The sequence below is a fragment of the Cebidichthys violaceus genome, unplaced genomic scaffold (assembly GCF_023349555.1).
Source record: "Cebidichthys violaceus isolate CVI_PGR_0920_01 unplaced genomic scaffold, fCebVio1.0.p SCAF_4, whole genome shotgun sequence".
NCBI classification, from domain to species: Eukaryota; Metazoa; Chordata; class Actinopteri; order Perciformes; family Stichaeidae; genus Cebidichthys; species Cebidichthys violaceus.
Window position 1 is genome coordinate 14,254,649 of NW_027176594.1, and position 18,494 is coordinate 14,273,142.

General features: G+C 43.5%; 1 protein-coding gene across 11 annotated transcripts in view; it reads left to right on the plus strand.

Annotated features, from left to right (window-relative positions):
* LOC137885369 (receptor-type tyrosine-protein phosphatase delta-like) overlaps positions 1-18,494 on the plus strand; it is a 160,400-nt gene that overhangs the window by 92,296 nt on the left and 49,610 nt on the right. For all 11 annotated transcript variants that reach the window (XM_068727595.1, XM_068727600.1, XM_068727601.1 and 8 more), the window contains 3 exons: positions 8,995-9,140; positions 11,713-11,854; positions 17,533-17,721. In XM_068727595.1, the coding sequence (XP_068583696.1) occupies positions 8,995-9,140; positions 11,713-11,854; positions 17,533-17,721 (477 nt within the window). The remainder of the gene's footprint in view (positions 1-8,994; positions 9,141-11,712; positions 11,855-17,532; positions 17,722-18,494) is intronic.

The following is an 18,494-nucleotide window of genomic DNA, read 5'->3' on the forward strand; positions in this document are numbered from 1 at the left end:
GGGGTTTTTTCCGCTGACCCTCGTTTGCCCCAAAACCAACAAGCTGTCGTCCTTCCCCTTGCAGCTCCGATGTAACAATGTAAATTCCAGCTGATGTACAACTCCTTGTGTGTGTGTGTGTGTGTGTGTGTGTGTGTGTGTGTGTGTGCGTGCAACAGAACTCAACATAGCGTCTCCTTTTTCAGAGGCCACAATAAAGGAAGCACTGCTGAGCAACCCTTTAGTAAGCTTTGGTAAGCAGACTGTACATTTTGAAACCAAGAGTGGTTTAGAATTCTGCCTAGGGAGGCGCTTGGTAATGTGAAACTCTTTAGCCTCAGTTTGCATCACATCTGTGCATTTCTAATTAGTTGTTTTCCCCTCTAAGGTTGATGTAAAAAAAACAACAACAACACAGGGACATTATTAAGCTAAAATTACAGCCTTGCGGTCGTGGGCCTCCACCTATCCGTCACGTTGCGGTTTACATCCACGTCTGTCCAAAATGTCATCCCTTCATCATTTAATTCTTTTAGATTCTCAAGGCCTTCCTGAGATATCACATTCACGAGAATGGGACGGACGACATAGAAGAGGATGCCTTGTGAGCTGGGATGATCACAAATCATTTTGTTCAAGTCAAGTCTCAAATATTTGAGCTAGAATCCAAGTCAAGTTTCAAGTCTTTGAGCTAGTTTTCAAATCAAGTCTCAAGTCTTTGAGGAATTCAAAGCATGTTCTGTATTATCATCACTACTTTATCTATTAGCATGTAGCATGAGTATTAGTGTTATCACGATACTGGAATTTCTAACTTTGATACAGTACCTTAAAAACTATCAATAGGCCTATTTGCATATTGAATATAATATTTCCAATACCATGGGGAAAAACTGAAAAAAACATTGAAGGGGCTAAATCTTGATTTTTGGATAAAAGATAAATATAACAAGGCCAAGTTAAACCGGTGCACTTTGAGAGCAAAATTAAGAGGTAAGATCTATGAAGAACTTGTACTCTGGTAAACAATTTAGTGCTAAACACAGTGGTTGTATAGATATGATTGGTGATGTCACTGCAAAAACCTCACTAACACAAACGATGGCAAACGAGATGGAGGTCCTGTAAAGATCAGAGAGAGTGAGAAAGGCAGCTGGTAATGGTGTTTCAATAGCGTAGAAAATGATGTACTGAAGTAATGATGAAGGATTGTTCACGAGTGCCAAATCTCGAGTCCCAGTCGAGTCGCTAATCTTTTGAGGATGAGTCTCAAGTCACTGTGTCTGTGCGCCTGAAGTGTGACACGAGTCTAAGTCGCTGACTCGGGTCCCCGTCTCAGGCATGAAAAACATCTTTTCTCAGCTACTGACAATATCCCATTTTCACACATGACATATTGGGCCTCAGTACAACACTGGAAAGACCGAACTTGCTCATATGGTGACTGATTGACCTGTCAACATGCGACCATATTGCCAGCACTCGTGTAGCCTTGAGGTTGGCTGGGATCTGAAAGGTTGGGTCAATCCCCCACAATGACAGCACCGCTACTTTTGGCTTACCATGGGAGCCCCTTGAGCGAGGCACTGATCGCCAGGTGCTTAGACAGGAGCATTTTTCGGTTTACCTGTATTTCATGCAGCTTTCCCCCAGGTTCTAAGGTCAAAGGTCTAAGTTACTATAAAAATCAACTTGTCCTTGTTTTTTGTGAATTCCAATGAGTTTACTCTTTAACGTTGTTTTCAGCTTAGCTTAGGCTTTTCACATTAGATCAGCTAAATTGTTATTTCCATCCTCCAAAAAAAATCTGTGTTATTTAGTTTTTGCTCAAGTTTTTGTATATTTACTGCCAGTTGAAAAGAAATGCACTCTGTTACAAGCCCTTCACCCACACACAAAGTCTAACTTCGTATTTGATGCATTTGATATGCTTTGAATGGATACATACTTACTACACCATGTACTGCCATACAAGATACAGTACATGGTGTAATATGCTGTACAGATAGTAAACCTCCTTGAGGCAAATATGCGATGTGTGATTCTGGGTATGAAAATAAATCTGCTTAAGACTGAAATTGGTCCCTCTTTGGTGAGAACATAAGAAGGCGGACATTGCATGTTTATCAAAGATTTGTGAGGTCAGGCATATCGATAAGGTTTTACGTTTAGTGCCCCATGCGTGTGTATGTCCCCTTGTGATTATGCTCGCAGTTGTCTGTTTTGTATGTATATGTATGCAAGCATGTGTAGTGCTTAGATTAGACAAGAGATTAGATTGCGATAAGTATCTAGTTTCGTGCGAGCTTCGCAGCTTCTTGTCGCTGATGGATGAGGCAATAGATGAAGAGGCAAGGTCACAAAAAGGTTTCGGGGGGGGGGGGAGATTACTGAAGGTGGTGAAACAGAATCAAGCAGTTATTTTCTTCGATGGATTGTGCTTCTTTTCTGTGATTGATTGGTATTGCATGGCTCACTGAATGTGCAAAAAGAAAAGAGGCCAGATCTTGGTTGACATTAATGCCCAACCATAGTACAAAATGTCAACATCTGCTCTCGGCAGATTAGACCGTGATGGAGGCTCTGGTTGATTTCTCGTGTGGACTGGGAGGTGATGATCAAATGACCAAAAGGCCTCCAGTGTCAAGTCTCAAGAGATCCTTTTTTTTCTACCATTTAATTGTTCATTGTTACAGTTTTTTACACGCATACAGAAATCTTGAAATATCGCCTCACATATCACAGCATAGACAGATCATTTAGAGATCTCTTGAGGAGTACCTCAACATTTTAGGAAACACGCTAATGCTCTTTAATGCAAAGAATTAATTTGGATGACCAGATCGATACCGTTCAAGCTTGAGAACAGCATTACGTTAGCTTAGTTTAGCATAAAGAGCGGGTGGGGGGTGTGGGGCTGCTTGCCTGGCTCTGTCCAAAGTTCATTGATTACCACGTTATGTGTGGGTTTTTTTAACTGACATATAAAAGGGTAAAAAACAGCTTTTGAGGATGAAACAAATGAGATAACGTCTGAGCTCTAAAGATCAACAAGGAGACCAAGAGACAATATTTGTACCTTGATGGTGCAAGGCTTTTATTTGACAGATAGATTTGATTTGAAAGTTCCCAAATGCTAGGTTCAGTCCAGGAAATGTCATGAAATTTAATGCTGAAAAAAATAAAGATGAATTCAGGAAGTTTTCTCTGCTGTTGAACTAATAAACAGGTCATTTCTTACCCTTAAGACATCGGGAGGGTTAACGTGGTTTGACAGTTGTTTATTAAGAAATAAGAGAGAGAAATCGGCTGTGACACTGCAGAAAAGTCGACCGTGATGTTGTGTCAGTAAATCAAGAAATGAGCATAACTCTAATCGCTCTGAAAATGTCCTTTAATTTCCTTATTCTCAATTAGCATGCCGCTTATCAACACAACTATGTTCAGTCATTGTCTAAAGGATTTACGGTGTATTATCTGGAATTATTTATGGCATTTTTATAAAATTTCTGCTCTGGCAGATGATGTGCCTGCTCATCCGGAATATGACAATAAACCTTAAAAATGTAAAAACGACCTCTTTCTGTCGACTCCAGTGCAAATATCTCTGCATAGAAGGTGACAGAAATGGGTCACGTCACAAACATTTTCAGAAGTCATACATACAATTAAAAGGCCTTCACACCAATCTCATACTCAGTTGTAGCACAGTGACCCTTTGGACTCCCTCAACAGGTTCTCCATTATCATCCATAAATGTCTATCCATGAGTGAGTCAGATAAGAGAGAAGGAAAGTCGGTGTTGATGAGAAAGAGAGTGATACGGCTCTGCCGCCGAAGCTTCTCAGCGCGCTGCGTTGCCGGCCCGCAGCAGTGGGGGCTATTAGCGGCTAGCATAGCTGTGCGCCCATCCGTGGGTAACAGGATCTGACCAGCGTTAGCTTAGCGTTAGCTTAGCAGGTGCAACCGTCTGTGAAGAGGCCTGGATAGCATCAGCCTAGCTCTGACTTAGCAGAGCGACAGAGAGTGAGTAATACGCTGTGACCGGCGCTGAGAAAACCCTCTGTTCGTCTCTATGGGAAGCCAGCCCTGACCCAGTAAAGTTGTGTACCCAGTGGGTAGCACATGTGTTTCTAATGATCTGTGTATAAAAGAAGACCCCATTTGATTAATTCCTCCCCTTGTGTTTCTAACAAATTAACCCTGATTAACTCTGCACTAGCCAGACCTTGGGGGCAGCCGTGGTGGGTAAGTGGCATGCTAATTGGACATGCATTCCAATCGGCAGTAAAAGTGCATTTTATTGTTTTGCTATTGCATCATTGTGAAAATGACAGCTGAGGATTTGCATACAGAGAAGTGACAAAGTACAAGTCATAACCACGCAATTTTACATGAGAGGAAAACTGTGTCCTCCAGATTTGGTTGAGACACAGACGGACACTTAAACTCTATGAAACTTCAATAACATCTCGTCTTTAATGGGAAGATTTATCAAAAGTTATGGCGCTTAATTGTGCATAATTTCATTTCCTACGTTGAAACGGCCCATTTTTAGCTAAATGTTTTCCGATTGACACTCATGTGCTGCAGAAGGATGATAGCTGTGTCTCCGTGTTCATTGGCCTCAGCAATCCAGTTTCATTTCCAGGACGAATGTGAGCGGCTGATAATTTGCTCTTAATGTGTCGGTTTTGATGTTAATGTCGTAAGTTATGGCCCTGGCCAGCTGCCCACCCACTCTCCGGGCTGACTATCGCGGCCCCGGCTCAGGCCTCGATATTGGCCTCATTCCTCAACTTGTCTGACAAGCCTGACTCAGTTCTCATTTGGCGAGTCATCAGCCAACCGCCCACCACCACATGCAACACCATGCAGCTGGATCTTCTCCTGGCAAGGGCCGTAAATTGCTCATTACGTGCCTAACTATCGACATGAGCACATACACAGGAAAATGTGAGGTGCACGCACAGATGCTTGGCAAGATATCTTTCTGATCAGGAAGTTCTGTAACCATTTATCCCCTCCAAAAAAAGGGACGATCCAAAGATTCAATAATTACCGATTCTATATTCCTATCTGTGATTCTTTACTTTGTTGGTATTCAAGCATCTCAGAGCTGCTTTTTTCCCCCAATTTGCAACATTGTCAGCTGCAGTATCAGACAGAGTGGGTCCATTTTGTGCTGCGGAGTCCATTGCTTTTGATTGATTTGCTTTGTTGGGAAAGGCCGGTCTGCTTTATGCTTTTTTGCATGGGATCAGCTAAGTGATTGAGGGCACACAAGATGAGGCCTGAGGGCACATGAATTGCAATGTTTTGGAGAGTTTTAAAAAAGATCTGTGAGTTTAGATCACTTAGTGCATCCCAGGAAAAATAACACAAATGTCCTGTTTGATTATTATTTCACACTTAGTGGACATTTATAGTCGGAGAACAGCTTATTTCAAATCAAATAGCATAAAAACAATAAAACGTCACTTTTTCTAAATCTAAATTGCCATCAAATAAACATCTTATATTCTTTCTGCATTGCAAAACAGTATGGAAACCCGATATGGGAACTTTAAAAGCTATAGGCTACTTCAACAACCCGAGACGTGCATCTTTTGAGCTCAGCGCCATCTGTTAAACCTCCCAAATACTTTCCATTCTTGAATTCATACAATTTTCCAATCTTAATACTCTATATTCGTAAATCATACTCCCCGAAGGTTTGTGCCAGCATCTGTTCTTACAAACTCCCTCCCTCTCGCAGCATCCCTCTAGGTTAAGACAGCATCTGTCAGCTACAGTACGTCCCTGTAGCCTCCTACAAAGTGTCATTAGCTTCATACAGTCTCTCTTTTTGGCTTTTTCAGCTACTCCAGTGAACCTCCATAGCCCCATTACGGTTTGCAGGTTCATTCAAGGGGAGTTTACCCAGGACTTTAGGGGAGTTTATGGTCGCATTTGTCACAGTTAACTAAACTAAAATGTTAAAAAAGAAAAACAGTTGGAAGAGAACCATAGCAGAATCTGTCACTAGTCTAGTTTTTACCTGTATGTCAGAAGTCCACAGTATCTATGCGGTCAAATTTGTTATTCTAGGCCACCATCATTCTGTGCTTACCCAAACACATTCTTTCTATTTCTGTTTTTTCTTTTCAAAAAGACATAAAGACGATCTCTCATCACGGTATCAAAGTTCATCACACGTCTTCAGCTGTGACTCGAAAGTGGTCCTGGGGGCTGACTTTGTAATCCCTGCCATCTGTTGTGTAGATCAGATCCCACTGTATGGCGACCTTTATGTAGGCCGGCCTCCACCCCCCCCCCCCCCCCCCCCCCCCCCCCCACACACACACACACACACACACACACACACACACACACACACACACACACACATCGAGAGGGAAAAGATTGGCTCTGTCTAATTCCATCTAAATCTCTCTCAGCGGACCCACTCGGTCGTTTCCCCCTCACTTCCATCTTGGGTCATATTGAGGGAAAAGAGGACGGCTGTGAGGAGCACCTAAGCATGTGACTGCTACAAAGTACCCCCTCGTAGAACAAGTTCTTGTGTGAATTTTCCAAGTCCATCTTATTTATTTATTTTAATCTGAAATCCATGAAATGATAATAAACCTGCAGCCATCCCTCCTGTCCCCTTAAAAGGACTACGAATATTGAAGTGCCCTTTTGAGCTTGGTCGCTCCCTTCCTCGGCCCAAATGTCAATGCTTAATCCCACCAAACGACCCCGATTATCTTGGCAAAAGACAAAACAGTTAGCAGCGTCAATAGAGAGCGGAGATGTGGTGCGGGGATGGAAGAGGAAGGTTGAACGTGGAGAGAAAGTGGCGAAGGAAGGGAAGGGAGAGACGAGGGGAAGAACGAGGGCCCGTAAAGAGAGGGGAGGAGGAAAAAAACAAGGGGGGGGGATTGCGAGAGTGAGTTGGAGAGAAGTGCAGAGCATACGGTTGCACACCCCCCCCCACCACCACCACCACCCTTCCTCATTAAGTCAGTCAATGTGACAGGAAGACTTATGTAACACCCCAGAGATGGAGGGAGGAGATGGAGAAAGAGTAACAAGGAGGAGGATGAAAGAGGGAGCAAGGAGAGCAGCTGTGAAGGATAGTGTGGGGGGGGAATGATTCAGTGGTAAAGAATTAGAAGCGAGTAAAAAGATAAAGGGGCAAAATATGAGAAAGAGGGAACATAAGACAATTAAAAAGGAGAGGCATGAAGAGAGGAATCTGGTTAGAGAGATGAAGAGAAAGGGGTAAAGATAATTTTTTTTTTTTTTTTAAAAGCAATTGAAAGATCTACCGTGCCTTTTAGCATGGCTCCGCTGGCTTTACACTTTTCATTTGTTTTGTGAGGGAGAGATTAGCAAGAGGATTAATAGAGCAATTCTCCCTCTCTTCATTCTTTCTGTTTCCCTCTCACTCTCTTCTCCCTTTCACTCTTTCTCTCTCTCTCTCTCAGATGGGCACACATGCACACAGTGGCTCACTCGTCACGCACACATGTACGGCGCAATGGCGTGCACGTAGAAATTGCGTGCAGCATTAGGGCCTGCAACTATTTTAGTCAATTCTACCAATCTGACAATTTTCTTTTAAATATTTTTATTTTAAAAAAAATGCGTTTGATCAATGATGCAATAAAAATGTTTGCCCGATGGGACGTCTTCAAATAGCTTGTCGTGTTCGAGCCACTATCCAAAATATTAAAATTTACAATCATATAAAAATTAGACCGATTTTTCACATTCATCAATTAATCAAAATTGTGGCCCATAATTGTCAGTCGACTCATCTTGGATGTGACTAATCGTGTGTATACACGTAAAATGCCATATGCAAGGGCGGAAAATAAGCATAAACATAAAAAATGCACACACACTCTCACACACACTGTTCTACTCAGTTGTTGAGGTAGATTTGGCCGTGAGCCAGCGAGGTGTGGAGGTGATCGGGCAGCTCGGGGCTCTCCGACCATGTTTGCCGTTACATCTGGCTCGCTCTCGCTGACTTTATCTCTCTCTCCCTCTTTCTCTCCACCTCCTGCTCCTCTTCCTCTCTCCCTGCACTTCTGCCGCTCATGCTCTCTCTCTCTCTCTCCCTCACCCATTCCCCTCTCCATCTGTCTCTCTCTCTCGCTCGTTCTCTTTATCCCCCCTGCTCTTCTGCTCCAGCTCTCCCCCCGCTCTTTCAACGTTTCATCGTTTTTTCTCTCCTCCTCTGAAAAGCTTAGCTTTTTCTGCCTCTCTCCCTCCCTCCTTTTAAAACAGCAAAAAGCAATTTCTCTCCCTTTGTCAGGGCGGTTGGCGGTAAGCCCTTAAGTAGGGATTTTCTGGTTTGGCTGGAATGCCATTAGGCGAGCTGGCGGTGACGTGCCGTGACTGACGTGCCGAATCTTTTTGATGTCGTGATGTCACAATCCAGCGGGAGGCTGTGGTTATGATATTGTTGGCGTCCCCGGAATGAGGGGCTTTAGTGGTCATGTCAGGAGTAAGTCTTCATAAATCCTTTATGGCACAGAAATATTAAGCTTCTTTGGTGGTACATGGACAGTGGGGAAAACATGGTGGAGCGTGCACACACGTGTACAGAAAAAGAAAGAAAGATGCACAAAGCCACCCGCATGCACTGAAAGACAGATGTATAGATGCGTGTGTACTCCAAGAATTCACACTGTCACTGTTCTGATTTGTTTTCATTTGGAATGTTCCTAAATCATTGTCCCGCCTCTTTTTTCAACTAAAGTGTACACACACACACACACACAGATGTCTGGCATTCCCTGCCAGACACCATGCAGAGGTCTCCAACATTACAGATGTGTGAATGATTATGGTTGCATATCAAGTGGAAATATGACGTTTAAGTGCATTTAGAAAAAGCACATTAATCCATTAGAGAATAGGTGCATGCATGCGTCAATGCTTGTCGGTATAGAATGAATGATTGTCATGTTAAGAGCTTCGACACAAACTAACTTTTACATACGTGTTTCCACACAGCACCCCCCAGGTTTACGCGAACCCCCGAAGATCAGACAGGAGTCCAGGGGGGAGTGGCTTCCTTTGTGTGCCAGGCCACGGGGGATCCACAGCCCAAGATTGTCTGGAACAAGAAAGGCAAAAAAGTCAGCAACCAGAGATTTGAGGTATGATGCTGAGATACTGATGAAGGAAGTGTAACTTTTTGTTGTTGTTGGTTGTTTTTTGTATGATAATACAGACTTCTTCTCATACCGAAATGGTAATGGCTTAGCGTTCCACAACAGAGCAACAACTCTGTGTGGACCCCGCTGTGTCCAAAACACCAAACACCAAAGCAGTGGTGTCTGGAAAAATCAGAATGACTATTCTCAGCGGTGTCAGTTCTTGTTGTTCTATTTTCTTCAAATACCTTTCTCACAGCAGACATTTTGATTGTCAAAAAAACACAAGTGTAACCAAGCCCAGTAAAGAGCGGCTGGCTTTGAAGCAAACTTTACAAAGTGGCCCATCACTGATATTACAACTTCCGGGGGCCACCACATGATGCCATTGAGCCTAAAAAGACTTTACCCCATAGACTTACATTGGGAAAAAGACGTCTGTAAATCAGCAGATAATTCATTTTGGAGGTGAATCAACTTGTCAGTCCGGACACTTGAATAGCCCTTTTTAAATCATCAGACCCTGAACGTTGTAAAATGCACTAATAGCTAAATCCAGAGTTAATATCCTTCCTCTGCTCATGTGAATGAGCCTGAGAGCGAGGCTGAAACGATGGCTGGGAGGCGGGGTTAAAGGAAGCACTAGTGCGCTTGCTTTATGGCCCCATGGATGCAGAAGATCACCGAACGATCTGGATAATTCTACCTGAATTTCTAACATGGAAGTCAAATGGAACGGGCCCCGCCTCCAACGCTGTATCCAGTTGTCTTTGTTCATCCATGGGTGTGACATGCATGCATTAATAATGGCTGTAAAGCCTAAAATGGGAGCTGGATTAACATTAGTATACCAAACAAAAACTATTTAGAAACTGCCGTGATAATCGGTTGTTTAACCGAATAGTTTGACATTTTGGGGAACACATTTATTTGCTTTCTTGCTGAAAGTTTAGGAGATCAGTACCACTTCTTCTTGCGTCTGTGAATATGAATGTGGAGCCAGTTAGCTTATCCTAGCTTGATGACTCCTAAATGGAACAGAGCCAACATTAATGTTAGTAGTTACATATGTGCTTTTCCTTCGTCGACAAATCAGATCGCCCGCTGTGAGAAAGATGTATTGTTGCCACTGTTTTTATTGCAGTTTAAGTTGACATTTAAGTCAATAATGAGTCTTGTGTTTTTAGTGAAGTCCAAGCTAAACTGTTTACCTGCCTCTCTTCATTTGTACTCCAAAGGTTATACAACTGTGTGAAATGCTATCTGCTCCAACTCTTTCATATGTCAGATGATGCCTCTGGCTACAGTATATGAGATTCTTATATGATCAGCCTTATTAGTTTCCCCAAGGCAGTAACCTTTGATTTATTTCACCACCTCACGAGTCACTCTTAGATGGACCCCCCCCCCCCCCCCCCCCCAGTCAGTTTCACCCTGAGCTCAGGGTGCTTTTCCACTTTAATAAGTCCAGTTTCCTCCCAGGTTTGAGTTCATCTCGGCCTGTTCCTGTTTGTGATTAAATCACTCGGGGAGATATTTTATTTTTAATCCACCCTATATAAACTCAGGCTACTTGCTATATATTTCTTTTGTCTCTCGTTCAAGAGTTGTTGAGGGATTTCTTTTTATTGGATTTCAGTCCGTGAAAACCCAGAATTCCGAATCCAGATCTGGTACACATGTATTAAACTTATGCAAGAGCAATTACTGATCTACAATTCAGTATTTCAGAAAAAAAACATCTCAAATTGTTACATATCCTAAATATGAAAAAAGACATGAGGGGCAATCAATGACAATTTTATTCTCAACTATCCCATCTCTATTCTTTAGAATCAGTCAAAAGTTACTTTTAATCATCAGTGGACTGCTTTTCTGGTGCTACTTGAAGTCTATTTAAATGTGTGGAGTGATTGATCCTAGACTGTGGGTCCAGGTATGCTTTGTGGTTTACGGCTTAAACCTGATTTAGTGCTCTCATACGTCCCAGGCTCTGTCCCCTCAGCTTCCCTCGACAAATTAAAAACTAGGAAAGGACCTTGTAACTGTTTATTATTGAGCTGCAGACAATGCTGGAGATGAAATTAAAAACAAACAGCAACACCAGTCAGTGTCCAATGCTTCAGCTAAACATTTAAACACACCTGCCACTACTGTATCTGTAGCACGGTGCAATATACTTTCATATATATATTTTTAAAGCTTGATAAATCTGCAGTTACTGGTGTTTTGGACACTTTGGAGGCAGCAGAAACAAGCTACTAACACAATATTGACATATCATTATACATCAACGTTTGCCCATGTAAACATGCAGCAGACACAGAGCAACATTAGCATTCTTTTGAAGTTGTGTTTCTGCTCACCTGATGAATGTAAGTTCAATATTCACTCTCTTTTAGCTCTGTTTTTGGTCCCGGGGCAATATTTGTCTCTGAAGTTTTGTCCGTTGCCTGGTATGGGGAGGTCATGTACAATGGGTGTTTTACAGTTACAAGTGACACCTTTCACTTTACACATTCTGATCCATCGTTAATATATTATATTGATTAAACGTCTTTCTCCTTCGAAACAGGTTATAGAGTTTGACGACGGGTCCGGCTCGGTCCTGAGGATCCAGCCGCTGAGGACCCCCAGGGACGAGGCCATTTACGAATGTCACGCCTCCAACTCTGCGGGAGAGCTCACTGCCTCCACCCGACTGAGTGTGCTACGGGGTCAGTTTTCTTTTTTTATTGCTGCTAAGAAAATTACTAATCATGATACCTGGACATACATCATGGCCACAGTATGTGTTTTCTGTGTGTCACCCTACTGTGACAGTAACTGACAAACCAGTCACACTTTACAGTTTTCCTAATGAAATCTCTGTAATTAGGTGTTTGGATTCAAGGATTCAAGGATCATTTACTGTCATTATGCAACACAGGGATGCACAACGAATGGCAGTATACCCCACTTGCAAGACAAGGAAAACATGACGAACAAACAAAAAAACTGTGCATTTCTGTAGTGCACTTTTTTATTTGCATCATAAGGGATGTAAATAGCAGCAACAAAAACAATTTGCTGGTCAGATAATATGGCCGACATCGTCCCATTAAAAAATCATTAAAACATCGTCCATCAACTTTGACTATGTTTGAGCACCAAGCATCATTGATGTAAACAATGCAGCCTGATACGGGACACTACGGTGGAGCCACGTCTCTGTGAAGATGTGGGCTCAACAGTCGCCAACCTCCCGCCCCTGGGTTCGCCTGAAGTCTTTTTTCATCCATCTTATTTTCCTGCGACCGGGCATCAGACAGCCAGCAGCAGGCTGGGTAGTGGAGTAGCCTCAGGTCCTAGCTGGGTTAGCTTAGCTTCCATCTCGCCGTCTCCTTCCTTTCCTCCCTGCGGCAGTTTGGTGGCATTTTGGTTCGGCAGGTCTTGCTGGTTGGTCAGCCAATCCCTACGCTTCATTTTCCTGATGTTGATGAATGTATTTTGTCATTAGTGCTCCAGTAATGAACAAAACAAAAAATTAAGACAAAAAAATCAAGCACAATTCATGGTAGCTGTGTACATGTGCCGCCATTGCCATAGCAAGATGCTGCAGAAGAAATGCAGGAAACATGATTTAGCTAGAGTTATTTAACTTCAACTGACCTGTGGTTCCTCATAGATTCTAACGGTATATATATATGTATATATGTATATATATATATACATATATACATATATACATATTCACATGTATACGTTGATGTTCTTCAAAACTATTTATTCAGAAGAGGCCGAGGCTTGTTGGATGTTTCCTCGTAGATATACAGCCTGTGCAAGTGTAAGCCCGGGTCCACTGCGGTAGATGGGTTTTTTTGTTAGTGTTAGCAAGAGTCCATTAATGCAGATGGCGATGTTAGTGTTAGTGGAGTCCATTAGGAGAACATTATGTACCGGTAGTTTTGAAGCTCAAGAGTGTCTTAGCGAGTGAAGCCGCTCAAGTGTGGATAATCACATCGCCTGCCTTTACAGTATACATGCTCGTGGGGAAAGGACGCGCAGCCTATTGTTCTACCATCTTGTCTCTCACTCTCTCCCTCTCGTCTCTCTGAGGGGTAATAACACAGTCTACAGCTCTTCCTCTCCACTCTCCTCTCTCTTCTGTCTCGTCTGTCTTTGTTTTTTTTTTGTCTCCTAAGTTTCTTCCACTCTTTCGCTCTCCCCCCTTTCTGTCTTTTTACACTTTGTTCCTTTCCTCTCTGTGTCTCTCTTTCCCTCTCCATATGCTCTTAGGTCCACTACACAGCAGCCTCTAAATTATTCACATCAGACCACTCTTAGCATCTTCTGGGCCGTTCCGCTCCATCCATCCAGAATTTTTCCTGTCTCACATGGTTGTCTTTGTGCTTGTGTGCGCGCACATCTGTATGCGCTCATGCTTATATGTCCCTGCATCTATTTTTGATTTATTTTTCCTCCCCCTCCCTGCCTCCCTTGATGGAAGCTATCCGCTTGTGTCTAATCTTTATCTTTATTGAGAACGTAAGAACTTATGCATGCACACATAGGCAAACCACACACAAACGTATCCTCAATCTAAGACAGTCGGTCTTTATGTAGTGATTAGCCTCTCTCTACTCCTCTGAGGAGTCATTGTGTTGTGGAGGACTAAGAGGCCACCTGGGAGCAGCTAATAGCCCCTGATATACTGTCAGTCGAAATGTCAGTTGGAAAGTACACACACACACACACCCCCGCACACACACACACACACACACACACACACACACACACACACACCACACAGATCCAGGCAACACACACAGAGTCTTGTCAGTCCGTCATGTCTCCTCGTCTCCCTGGCTCTGTAAAGACACAGCTCCAGTGACTGACTGACTGACTGACTGTCTGTCAGACAGGAGGGATCCGGTGTTAAGGTCAGCCGGCTTAATTACTGAGGATTAGAAGTGGGCTAATTGAAATCTTGGCTTCCAGTAAACGGCCGTGATTGACAATGGCTGAAATAATAATGAACTCGAGAGCAATTATGCCTCAGGATCCAGTGTACAGTCCGATACTGTATAATTCATGGTTTGGTCAAAGTAGTCAATGTGAGTCAGTACGTCAGTCCAAAAATGTTGTAACTTATTTCCATTCTTGTGTGTAGCATTTAGGGGGATTTATTGGCAGATATGGAATATAATATTATTGAGAATATTTATAGCTTTTCATCACTTGAAAATAAGAACCGTGTTTTACCTTAGAATGAACCGTTTATATCTTCATTCGGAGCAGGTCCTCTACAGGGAGCTGGCCGCCATGTTTCTACAGTATCCCAGGATGCACAAACCAAACACTGGCGTAGGGACAATCCCGATTTTTACGTTTTCAAGATCGACCTTAAAGAAAGGTTTCTGTGTTTTAGTACTTGCTAAGATCTTGGAACATGGCGACAATGAAGTCTGATGGGGCAAAAAACCACGAGGGCTCAGATAGTCGGTTCTCACAATGTAGTTATGACAAAAGACCCTTCAAAACAGCTTCATGAGATGCAGAAACAAAAACAAGCCGTGGCCTCACAAACCAGACCAGACTTGAACAAAAATGTAACACATGAGCATCTCAGTAGTACAGCTGCAAGTGTTAATTTCACTGCATCCATCACAGTTAACCCCCCACCCCCCCACCCCGGTCAGTTATGAATGACAGAAACAGGTTTGTTTGCAGGTGCAGATGTTTCACTTGAGCTTATGACGTAGCAGCCGGCTCCCGCTTTCGTTCCCATGATTGTACGACCCGCGAATCTCTTCCAGATTTGCAGATGACAAACGCAGCGGGCGATGTCTGTGGATTTAATTTTTTGGGTCTCGCATAAAGAGGACAGTGTTCGCGCGGCGGTTTCCCATGGTCGGGGAGACTGGGATTTTTCTATGAGCTGTGAAATTATCTGGACCTCTCGCACAGTGGAAAACACTGAAGTGGGAGCAGGTCCAAACGAAACAGTGGGATGTGTGGAAGGCTCCGTCGACAAGGGGAGTGTAGGGTTACGCATCTGCTCTGACCTCAGGGGGTACTTAACTGTTCTGCAGCTCACACACACACACATACACACACACACTGGAGCAGCTTTGTCCCAAACACACTGTGGTGTTGCTTACACCTGTCCCCAATGATGGATGAGCGGAGAGCTGGTTATGTGCATGTGTTAACATGTTTGTGTGTGTGTGTCTATGTGTGTGTATCAACTCATTCGATCGCTCCTTAAACGCCTCTTCACACTTTGTCAGCTTTTTAAAATTACATTTTTGGGTGTGTTGTGGTGGTTGCGGGAGAGAGGGGCAAAGAGAGACGAATGATCTTAGGGAGTAGCATCCTGACTGTGCGTCCTCAATGCTCGCGTCCCACCCCAGGTAGATGAAATAGAATGCATTATTGCATCTAGGGGCTGTCTTTGAAGTAAGCGTTTGCATAATGAAAGCGGAGAGAATCGGGATTGCTATGCCGTGTGGGTCTCTCTCTCTCTCTCTCTCTCTCTCTCTCTCTCTCTCTCTCTCTCTCTCTCTCTCTCTGTCTGTTTTTTTTTCTCTCTCTCTCTCTCTCTCTCTCTCCCTTTTTCTCTCTCTATTTTCCTTCCTGTCACTCTTGTGTGCATTATTTAATTTTTTATTATTTTGCACTTTTGCCCTCTTTCTCCACCCGTCCACACAGAACACCCTGACACACACACACACACACACACACACACACACACACACACACAAAGCCCTTCTGATCTCGTCATCCCGGTTTATTATGTCCATGTTTCCATTTGTCGGGACGTTGCGATTGATTGAAACCAGAGCTGTTAAAAGGCCACACACACACACACACACACGCTCGCTCGCTCTCGCAAAGCCTAGTGTCTCACGACCCGTCGGCCATGGTTCGATGGGCTGGTACCAGAATTAGCATCTCCTTGGCGAGGTTCCGCGCTAGGATTTCCCATTAATGAGGCTCTGTGTGGTTGAGAGGGATGAAGTCACGGGGGATTCTTGGTAAAGAAAAAAGAAAAAAAATTACAATAGACTGCCTTCTACATCAAATACAAACACACACATGCCTAGCTCATCGGTCCACATTCACCAGGACTGTCTTTATCCACTTTATTATGGATGACTCATGAATGTGACATTCTACATCTAACGGAGAGTGCGGCCTTGAACAAAAGTACAGAATTTGTTTTTTAAAGCTGATTTGCTCCGAACCCCTTTCATTCTACGAGTGAATACAGTTCAAACGTCTTTGATCCCCCGCCTCCTCGAAGTATTGTCCCCTCCTCTCCCTCAAATCTCCCACTTCAGCTGAATGAAGTTGGCCCACTGCCTTTGATTTCCCTTCATCACAGCAGAGCGACTCCTCGTGCTTGATCTAATCGCCCTGGATGTCGGCGGTATTCGCATTTGATTTGCCGTCCCAAAAAAAATAAAATAAAAAGGGGGACCCGGGGTCCCAGCGGAGGCGTCTTTATTTGACTTGCCTGTTTGATTCATGCAAAGGGCGGTGAGCTTCCCCGAGAAGGTTGTGTGCATTAGACTGAGCGGGATAAAACGCGTGGTTCAGCTGTTACTGACTCCCAGCGGAATAGAGCATTTAATTTTTAAATTGATTCTTATTTGAGGAGTGATCGCCTAAAGCTTTTTTGTGAGATAGTTTGTCACGTGGAATGAAATGTTACTCATTCTATTTGACCTCACTGTCGTATCAGCAGTCTTATCTCCGGGCTCAAAGCCGATTCGAAACCTATTATGACTCGAAATGAAATCGAAACTCGACTCTTGCATTGGACTCCAACCTGTTTCTCTAAAAAACTTGTTTGTGACTCAACCTGGCTGGCGTCAGTTCAGGCCTGAAGCTGTGTCTTTGCAGGTGCGAAGTGTCGTGTTTGGTCTTGTTTTGAACGTCGACCATCTGCTTTGAGGGCATCTCGAATGCACAACTTGAAGAAAAATGAATGCTTTGACATTGTGGGACATGCGTTTGTTTGCTTTCTTGCTTGAGTTCGGTGACAAGACTGATGCCACTCTCATATCTATCTGTCCAATACGAATCGCTACGACCAGCAGTCCGTTAGCTTAGCTTAGCATACGAGAAAGCATGGAAAACGGCAAGTCTGGCTCTGTCTGAAAGTAACAAAATCCAAATGTTTCTAATATTTCCCACCATGTTTAGCTCAACAAACTGCAGCTTCCAAAATCATCAAGCAACTCATGCAAAGTTGACCAAACCCACTGAAAAAACGTTCACAGTTCCAGCATCAATATACACTGTAACAATACACACGTTTATGTATTGTGTAATAAACCATTCAAATGAACCCATGTGAAACATGTTCAGCAGCTCTGTCTGACTGGTGTATTTGATCTCTCTATAGAGGACCAGCTGCCCTCGGGGTTCCCCACCATAGACATGGGCCCCCAGCTGAAAGTGGTGGAGCGCTCCCGGACCGCCACTATGCTCTGCGCCGCTAGCGGCAACCCTGACCCAGAAATTACCTGGTTCAAGGATTTCCTGCCGGTCAACACGTCCAATAACAACGGACGAATCAAGCAGCTCCGCTCAGGTAACTAACGCTTTTGATCCCTCCATGTTTTTTTCCTCTTCCTCTCAACCCCAAGCTTTTATTTCCACGTTACAGATTTTTTCCCCTCCCACTTTGCTTTTATCCCTCTTTCAATATCCGACCCCCCCCCAACCCATTTTTTATTTTCTGTTCCCCCGTCTGTTATTCTTGCCCTCGTTCACCCCTTTTCTTATTGCTGTTCCGCACTCCTCCCGCCGTGGTTTCTGGCTGTGTTTTCTCTGCCGCTGTGGTATGACTTGACTGTGTGTGTAGTTGCCAACTTTTTCTAAACTCTTCAAAGCCTTGAACGGTGAACTTTTCCAACGCTTCTCTCCAAACTCTCTGAGGTCTTCCCCGTGCAAATCGCCATCACGGAAAGGGTTTAGTTTCTCACTCGGTTCAAACTTTTCGAAACATTTGTAAAAACATGTCCCTAGACAACAGTTTTCTCTACTGACAGAATTTGCAAGTTTAAACCTAGGAGGTGATGGTGGCGTGCACCGAGGGAATGTCCTCTCAAAGATGGCTCACTGCTGTGACTAAACGAACCAATAACCTTTTGTTGTTCCTCGTTTCATGAAAATTGCGTCTTGAGTGGGTGTGAAATTGATTCACGGACGTCGCATCCATGACGTTTGAGGAAATGAACTGATGTAAATGTGTTAAATTCAAAGACACATTACTTGGAAAAAATAAACAAAGAACAAATTATTTCTCAATCAGCTCCTCGATAGCCACAGTAGTGTGTAAAATCCCAACTCGTCTTAGCAAAG